At 37.7% G+C, this 10187-nt stretch overlaps 1 protein-coding gene across 1 annotated transcript in view; it reads right to left on the minus strand.

The window, feature by feature from the left end:
- Positions 410-10187, minus strand: part of LOC109841915 (UPF0061 protein azo1574) — a 19023-nt gene continuing 9245 nt past the window's right edge. Inside the window, exons 6-9 of the mRNA XM_020410838.1 lie at positions 3244-3491; positions 2813-3119; positions 2454-2727; positions 410-998 (exon numbers count right to left, since the gene is read on the minus strand). Coding sequence (XP_020266427.1) covers positions 744-998; positions 2454-2727; positions 2813-3119; positions 3244-3491 — 1084 coding nt within the window. The 3' untranslated portion in view covers positions 410-743. The remainder of the gene's footprint in view (positions 999-2453; positions 2728-2812; positions 3120-3243; positions 3492-10187) is intronic.

Raw genomic sequence — 10187 nt, forward strand, 5'->3', positions numbered from 1 at the left:
GAAAGAGGTTCATGGATTCATGGTTGATATGAAAGGAGGGAGAGAAAAAAAGAGAAAAAGGAAAGGAAAAAAGAGGGAAGTTGAGGAAGAGAGGAGAGGAGATAAATGAGATAAAAAATTTGGGGTGGGGGTTTGGTTGGGGGGGGAGGGGGGGGGCATTTTTGAAACACTCAAAAAAAATACAAGCTAAGAAGTCCTTTCAAAAGTTTCTTGCGTTAAAGTTATTTTTTTAGCCTAAAAAGGTTAAGGTACTACTTGATTGGATTCTTAAAAGTGAGATTTCCAATGTAATTTTTCTTTAAAAAAACACAAATGGCAAACCACCGGTCAGCAAAGGATCTGAAATTTACCAAAACAAAATGACCAGAAATTGACTAGAAAATGTTTGAATGTGTTCATATGAAGGGGGTGATCATGAACTTAGTCATTGGGAGACTGATCATCACTAGAATAGGCTCAACATAAAATTCCCACCATTACAACATCTTCCCTCGCTCAAGAATAGACCTCATAAACACTTCGTCAAATTCTTGAGTATTTCCAACAAACTAGAACACCCACAGAAATGTCATACCATACAAGGCACTATAAATAAACTCAATGCTTTCTCTATTTCCACCATACCTAAGAGTTCCTGCTGTGCTGTATCAACCTTCATTTTACTGTGAATACAAAACTGTCGAATATATACAATAATGATCTACATATTACACCCACAATTCTACAGCCAGTAATTATTTATCTCACGACGAGCAAGAAAGCATACACACTCCAGGCCTATAAGCCCAAGCTGGTGGCAAGCGAGCATACTTCTCCATTCCTTTCTGTTCATCATATGGATTTTGCATGACTCTGAGAACCCTACGAACCTCTTCATAGTCACCTTGTTCAGCAGCATCTATAGCACCCTGACATAAATAATTGCGAAGAATGTACTTTGGGTTTACCGAGTTCATGGCTGCCTTCCTTTGTTCATCAACGATGCCATTTGACACCAGCTATAAGATGATAATAAAGGAAAATGGGGGAGAAAAGTAAGAGCCTTGACAAAGGATGGATTAGTGAATTAACTAGCTAACAAGTACAGTTATATTATACCAGTTGTATCTGGAGGGGGGAAAAAGTCCCAAATGATGATTCCAGTAACAAAGGAGTGGAAAAGTTAAACTTCTTATAGAAGACAAGGAAGAGTGCAACTACAACAACAACAGAGCTTGTATTCCAAAGATTTAAAGATCTCCAGACATAAAACCTTTCAAAATATGATGAATTAACTCCTAATAAATATTTCCCACCTGCAAAAGTACCAAATGGTAACAAGTACCAGTTACACGAAAGCGTCTGGTAAGTCCTTCCCATTTGAACACAGCCTAAAGTGAACTTTAAAGTCTTTCTGGCTATCATTGCCACAGTTGAGGCCATCTGGTAATGGCGGCATTATCTTCAAAATTGGATATGAAAACTAGTGAGCCTCGGTGAACATTTAGGGTACCATTAAGCGTTCATGTTTTGATTGGTGGGAACTCACCAAAAACTTTTCTGTGTGATTAAACATCACAGCCAAGTCAGACAATCCAAATTGTCTTGGACCAAAACATTGGGACGAATAAGGAGCCTATTGGTTGGTGCAGCCATGTGCAATGATGTAGCTTAACCAACCCTAACCAACTTAGGTATCCAAATTCTGAAAATAAATATATCTCACTCATGCTTTATAGGGCACATCTCAATCATCTTTATTTTTAATGTTTCTTCCTACTCAAATCCAGTACTAATTTGGATGTCAGAGGGAGTTAGCCAGGAAGCTGGCCACTGCACACCTAATTGTTGGTGGTTGCAAACATAAAAGTACCTAATATGTCAACAAGATCGTGTCACCGAGATCAAGCTGACTCTTCACAGATGATGTCTCATGTTTCAGATTGAATGATAAATTCATTCATTGTCATTACACTTTATAGTTGCAATATCTTGAGATCTACTTTCAAGTTGCGGTGGAGCTCATGATTATTCCGGGAAGCATTATGATCACGGCAGGAAAAAAAACGGGAGGATGCAGAAGTAGACCGGGTAAAGAGAATAGCAGGAGAAGAGAGATGGAGTAAATTAAATTCCACAATGAAACAGGCACCTAAGGGAATCAATAAGTACGGTGTAAGAGGAAAGGTGGGGCAGCCTCCAAATTATTTTGAAGTTGTTAGAACAAGATTCTAGTCTCAAGTTTCCCTTCTCTTTCAAGAGATGAAAAGCTATGTAGAGCTATAATCTCAATTTAAATACCAGCAGCTATCTGTTTCTCCTGAATACAAGATTTTGATGACTCTTGCAACTCATATTTGACAGACAACAAGAAAGATAGCTAGACAAGACCATGTCATGTAGTTTGAAATTGAAGAAGAATCAAGTCTTCAGGGAGAACAATACTACTTGAAATCACTGAAAACAATAGATACCTCTTGGATGTAGGTCTGCACCCAACTGATCCAGGCTTCTTTTCGCTCCTGACCAATGTCTAATAACACAGACTTGAGGGGAATAAGGAGCTCATTTTCTGGGATGTTAGGATCTGCTTTAATATTTGAGAGCACACGGAAGAAATTTGTGTAGTCAACTTTATCAACAGCCATGTTGTTAAGAAGCTTACTAATCAGCTGCTTATTATACTTAGCTAGACCAAGTTTTCTGGTCATTATGGCCTGATATTCATCCATGAATTTATTCCCGTACCTGTAGGAGAGAGGGAAAATAAACATTAATAACAACCAATAATAAACAACATTTCTTGATTATGATCCCATAGAACTGGTAGTACCTTTCCATAGCATAATTGGCCTCATCTTTGCTAATCAAGTTAGCAGCTTCTAAAGTTGTAGTAAATTGGGCAATATTCCACAAGCCAATGTCTGGCTGGTTTGCAAAACAATATCTTCTTCCTGGAAGGTCAGTGGTATTTGGAGTGTAGCTAGGATCGAAGGCATCTAAGAAACCAAAAGGCCCATAATCAATAGTTAGACCCAGTATACTCATGTTATCCGTGTTCAGCACACCGTGAGTGAAACCAACCCCCTGCCAGCTGGCAATCAAGGAAGCCGTACGCTCAGCAACCTCAACCGACCAAGCTGATCCATTGAAGGAAAAAACAATGAAGCTATTTCAGGATCTTAAACGATAACATCATGTAAACTTATCTATAAAATTAAAAGACCACAGAAACCAACAATATGTGTGAAAAAAAAAACTTACCTGCATACTTGTTTGACGTCAAATCAACAACCGGAGAACCCTCCTGACCAGCTCCAAAAGACAAGTCCTCACTCTTGTCCATTTTTTCAATATGAGAGAAGTGATGGCGGATTGCGTAGTCTGCCAAAAGACGAACAATTTCAAGATCTTCTTTTCCCCTAGAAGCATGAATCTGATATGAACCAAACCGCAGAAAGGACTGAGCAACGCGGCATACAATAGCACCTGGCTCATCCTTTGGGTTGCCACTGCACAAGCAGCAAAATCATAAAACAATGTCTGAGTCGCTCAAGGAATTCATATGACAAAATGCACTAGGGTTGACTGCATGTAATAGAAACTCAAAGGTTTCAGTAGCAGAATAAGGCGACTTGACCATGTTCGTTGTAATGGTAGGTTTCATCTCACCGCCATAATTGCTATTTAGGATTTCATATTGAATTGAAATTCAGTAAGCAAAAGTTCGGCAGCTTCAGATTACACATGGTGTTGGCACTTATTATGTAATATAAATAGAAAGATCTGAGATTCCAAGTTCATTTAAGCTGCTGCTGCTTCTTCTGCTGATGCTAAGGGACATATCGCTCCTTCTATTCTAATCAAGGAGAGTAAGCCATAACCTGTTACATATAGGGCTTAGATAGATCCCACACCTTCCTCATGACTGCAAGAGTCTTGACCACTGAATGCGTCTACCACTAACACTTCAAGCATGAAGCAGTATCCATGTCTAACACACCTCTTATAGCACTCCTTGTGCACATATCGAATGCTTCTCTAATGTGTAATAAGTTTTTTTTATTTTTCAACTTGAGAATCTTTTGACACTTTAAGGATGCATGTTACTGGAACTGTGGATAAAGTAAATTATAGTAACACAGCACCAGTAACAACTCTTCACAGATTTGACAATTATACTGACCCATGAGAAAGGCTCCATGCAAGGACACAACAGATCCTAGAAGAAAAAAGCATACAACCTCTCATCTTTTCCTCTTCTTTCCCACAAATATCCTGTCCCTAACTCATTAAGTAGATCAAATCCATTGATTAAAAGGTGGAACAGAGGGACCAAATTAGATATGGCTCTCATCCACTTCATGTATGAACTTAAACTTGCTAAAGATGATTTGCATATTATTCATGACTCTTTTTCATCTAAAAACCACCTAAAATAAATGCCAAAAACTTGGATTGGCTTAAATCCCTGTAAACAATGACTGAAGAAACTTTTCTACCAAGTACAATCCTCCCATTCTGCAAGGCTAAGAGCATTTCACTTCCCCTCCAAGTATAATCCTCTCATTCTGCATGGCTGAGAGCATTTCACACTATATTATATATTGCAACGTATAAGAGACATGTCAGCTTTCTGATCTTTCTCCACAACAATGGCAGGAAAGCAGTGTTGTGCATGCACCCTTACGGTTATGGAAGACCCCCAGGAAATATGAGAGATATGAACAAACACATGCACCCGTGCCAAGACTATATAGACGCAGGTAAGATATACGAATACACATACATCTAGACATAGAAAGATTGAGAGGTATAGGTATATACCTTCCGACATGGACTAATTATTCTCAAGAAATAAGCTTTGTGAAAACTCCATAATGAATCGTCCTTTAGACAATGCATACTGTTCATCTTGATCTACACAACCCATAGCCTAAGAATCTAGATCAAGATGTTTCAAAACAATTTACCCATACATCAACTGCTATCTTTTTTCAACAACTGAAACTGCGTACTTTTACATCTAACTTCGAGCATGAAAGAAGTTTCTAGGCAACTTGATTCCTCATCCCTATACAGGCCATACTAATTTGGATAATACTGAACAAGATGAATAGTACAGACCATTCATAAGATTCTTTGTTATGGAGCCCTCAACAAATTCTCATCAAAGACTTCTCATTTCAAAAATTCTCGTTGTATACATACATATGTACAAACACATATATACACACAATACACAAACATACACATCACACATACACACGTGCGTACTTGTGTTCATGCGTGCACATACAAGAAAGTGCGGGTGAGCACCCAGTCATGCACCCACATGCACACATAAATGTACACACGAGAATGTTCACTCACACACCCATTCATGCACCCATACATACTAGCAACACATGCACATGCCCGCACCACAACACACCCACAAACACGTTCGTGTGTAAGAAATAATGGGTATATAAGGACATGCTCATTTTGCTAACTGAGCTACCAAGAACTAGATAAAAGGTAACTGGTAAGAACCATCTTGTTTCTCACATCAAAGGTTTATCATGCCTCCCACCTATTGGTAGCTCATTTTGGTAAATAAAGTTACAGCTCACATACGGTGTTGAAAAAAGCCTCGTTTTCAGGCACTTAAGCAGTTTGCAAAGTAGAAGCAGTGCCTTGCCACTCCGCTTTCATTGAAAGCGGCTAATGAAAGTGAACGTGATGCTTTCTACTTGAAAACGCGACAGAAAGCTTGTAAAAACATTGAAAAGAACTTTTAAGTGCTTAATGACACTTTAAAAAACAAATATCAGTTTACATTATACCCGACCCGAACCTGGCCCATTTTCTTAAGTAAAACCCTCCACTTCTCTCTCCTCTTTGCTCATGCGACTCAAGACGAAAACAAACCCTAACCACTAACTCCCACTCCAAGCACCTCGTCCACTGCCTCTGGTCAACTCCACCACCTCCCGCCATGAAATTCGCATCCAAATATACCCCCAAATCCTTCTCCAGCAAGTTCCGCCTTCAACCATCGCCATCACGACTTCACCTTCTTCTGATTTCCTCATCAAAACTCACCATGACCATCTCTAGTTGGAGTTCCTCCATCTACTTCTCTAGTCCAAATCCGCTTTTACTTGGCACTTTCGCCGCTAAAGCCTCAAAAAGCTCTATCAGTGCCTCACTGCTTTGATCAACTTTCCGCTTTCCACAACCTTGCTCACATCCAAAATCCTCGCATGCAATCACGCACATGCAAGAGAATTATTGAATCCTTGCAAACAATTAGAATAATACATAGATTGAAGAGCTTTGATGGGAAATATCTATAACCCAACTTTTCTTTCAAATAAACCAACCATCATGACCATCCAATAATCATTCAACCAGACAGTCTTCTTGCATCAAAATGATGATGGTTGTACAGCACAACTCTTAAGCCCAGAAGAATCTCAAAATATCGTAAAATTCTAAACCAATGATAACAACAAATTAATTTAACCTTTCCTCGCTCCACATCCAAGTTCCAACTTTTTTCGAAAAGGTAACTCATTCTAGCACTCCAATCTTGTGCATCACAAGGCTGAAATGGACGTAAATTTCAGATTGCTAGACCAAGAGTCACCTATAATACTCCTAAAGATAGCTATGCTGGTTCTTACTAACAAAAAGTACTATAACAGACATGATACAACAACATGAACAAATAAATACAATGAATCTTAGAAAGAAACTAGGAAATTGGTCTGCATATGCATGCAATAAGAAACAATTCAAGTAAACAAATATTAGTAAGAACAAGTTGATGTACAATAATGTAACATATAAAAAAAGTGCCAGTAAAACAACAAAATAATTTTACAACAAATTTATTTGTGATAAGTAGCATAGATTGGCTTTTGGTAATTTGAAAATTTTAAGATTAACATGTGATAAAATTAACATTTCACAGACTCAAATCAACATAGAGTAACCATTTCTGCATTTCAACTTCTTAATATTCTACAGAGGAGCTTAATGTATCCTAAGTCAACCCAACCACAATAAATAAGTTCTCACTAATTGTCGTATAGTGCTCATGTTATCATGTGTTACAAAAAATATTGCTTATGGTGTCTTCAATATAACTCTCCAACATAATTCTTAATTTAATAAAAACATCCTACTATGCTTGTAATACTATTGTCATTTGAGAGCTGGGTTAACCATGGGGTAACACAATCAAACAATTGAGGTTTGTTTGATTTCCATTCCTTTAGTAGCCCTCCCTTTCTTCCCTCTTTCCTCGGTTTTTAATCTCCTACAAGGTTATCGATAGCGAATAGTATCGTATAGCGGTAAGGCATCACTAAGGTTATTTGGGGCTATTGTGGTAAAATAGTGGTAAAAAGCACAAAGTCAAACGACGGTCTAATTTAGATATGTATAAATATTCAAAAAAATAAAAAATTTAAAGAAAAATCTAGAAAATATAAGAGTGCGTATTTGATGATTTAAAGAGGTCCTAAACATAAAATATACATGTAACTATCACATAATATCGAAGACGATTGGAGGAGTCAGAGTTGTCGTCTTCGAGAAGATGAGTTGAAAAGTGAGAGGACTGCAATTGAAGGAGCTCACGGCGAGAGATGAGGAAAAGTGCTGAGGGTGGTGCCGGAGGCGATGAAAGGCGACTGGAATACGTTGGAAATCGCGGGAGGCGGTGGGATGTAGTGGTTGCGGGTCGGGTTTAATTTTAAAAAAATAAACTTCAAACCACTTTTAAATAGCGGTCAAAAAGCGAATTTTACCCGCGGTCGCCTGCTACTCACCGCTATGGCACGCTATTGGCCGCTTTAGTGAGCGAAAATTGCATATTCCACAATACGTCACTGTTATTGGGCGATAGCGTAGTAGGAAGGGACCGCTAACGCTATTAGCGCCACTATTGCGATACTATTTACCGCTATTTATAACAGCGATCTCCTGAAATGCTAATCTAGTAAAAGATTAATCCGAGAAAGTGGTAGTGAGTGCTAAAGAGCATATAGGATCAAAAGACTGTGACATTACACAACAAGGACTAGGCGTGCAGTTTGATCAGTGACACCTGACTTCTTTACAGTCCAGAAGTAACCCAAATTTTTCAACATCTTGCTCAAACTTATGGCTAGCATTTCTGAAATTCACAGTATGTGAGTATGTCTTTAAGAGAATAGGTGATCTCTTTAAATCATGTCTAATGAACCTGATGTTCTGATATTTCCTACGGACACAACGTTTTGAATGTTGTGTCTGTGTCCAAGACATGCCAAACACGGATTCTCCGCGGACGTTCAAAGCAAAACCCGATTTTCCCATAACTTATACCCTAAACTAGTTTCTTTGGTAATATTGGGTTCAAAACCAATCAATTTTTTAACCCAAAAACCAATACTCATTACTTAAATATTTGAAAAATATCCCTTGTATTATTCCATGCAGCAATCCAAACTAAAACTTCTGTTGTTAAACTTTATTCTTAGTTTGATTTAACTTGATTCTTAACTGTTATGGAATAATAGGAAGAAATATTATGTTATAGGAATTTTAATTTAAAATTTAATCTAATGTAAATTATATATATTTACGCGCACGTGCACATAGTTGTGTCCTTGTATCCTACATTTTACAAATTTTTCATCTCTCGTATCTGCGTCCGTGCTACCAAGGATATTTTCCTTTCCATTTTGAAGGTAAAGACAGCAAATACAGCCACCCGGTGGCAAGAGGTACTTTGTGGGATGCATTCAATGTCAATAGAAGCTTATGGTAGTATGTTCCAATGGATAGAACCTCCAGCATACTGCAGAGAAATGTAGCAATCCATTTGATAGCTTTAGAGGTATTTCTAAAGAGCCATGTCAAGCACATAAGGTGGTATACTAGTCTTTGGTTCCCCATTTTCTTTTTGAAGTGGATTGCATGTTGGTTCTCGAATATCAGCAAGCTGGTCAGAATAAGAATTTCTTTTGATTTCCAACACAAATTATGACTGATTTATGTTCTACCAGGTGACAAATTGAACAGATCGAACTAGTTAAAGGGAGGTGGGCAGCAAAGTAAAATGGTTAAAAAAAGGTGGAAGTTACAACATAGTGGTATATTATATTATTATGTGCATGTTATAAGGATGCAAGGAACATGTAAGAATGTACCTGTAATACGAAAGAGTTAATATAAAATTTTCAATTTGTGGGGCCTAATATCATAGTTGTATTACCTATTGACTTAAAAGATAGAAGAAAAATGCTCCGCCAATGACTGACTTCCCGTTGTTAAGCTTCCAATTTCCAACCGAAGTGTAGTGAGGAATTTATAGCCAAACCCAAGGTTTTAAATATCGCCCGACATGTCCGACATGTCGACCGACATATCGGTTTGAGGGTTTGACCGACACGACATGGACGTTTTCAACTTGTATGTCAGTCTTCAAGGCCAAATCAGAAATACCAGGGTCATATCGGGCATATCAGCCTATTTTTTAGCTTTGAAAAATCGACCGATATGGTACTTTTTTTTAAGATCTGTTTTTCGTTATCGGGTTTGGGTTTAGTGATAAATATCCAAACCCGTTTGACCCGTTCTCATGTTTAAGGGTTTCTTATGAACCCGATAGAAAGAATTTATGAACCCAAATCCATATATTATTTACTTTTTTATATGTTAAGTCTATAGAATTTATAAAGTATGCTTATATTGAATTTATGAATGCTTAGATTACATTTAGGACATGATATTATACATATGCGCACTATCCGATATGACAATTCGATATTTAGTCAATGTCCCCCGATATATCCCCGATTTTCGCTATCCGACATAGATTTCAGTCATCCGACATGAACCCGACATCCGATATTTAAAACCTTGGCCAAAACAACATTGTAAATTTAACATGAAATGTTAAGAAATGGGACCATATATAAGTACGTGAACTGTATTCTAGAGAAGTGTTTGCATGCATCAAAGCACGTGTTAAGTATAAAACGTTCTGAAAATAAAATAATATCATACACCTAAGGGTGCACTATATATGTATTCACAATACATCAGAAAAGACTAGCCAAAGTCTATCATATAGCAGAAGTGTATGTGTTACAAAGTTTTGCTTCATATTAGCATTGCCCAAACATTCCTGAAACTCCTTACCTGGCTTCAATTCTAGTCTACATGGT

Source organism: Asparagus officinalis, chromosome 5 (assembly GCF_001876935.1).
Source record: "Asparagus officinalis chromosome 5, Aspof.V1, whole genome shotgun sequence".
NCBI lineage: Eukaryota > Viridiplantae > Streptophyta > Magnoliopsida > Asparagales > Asparagaceae > Asparagus > Asparagus officinalis.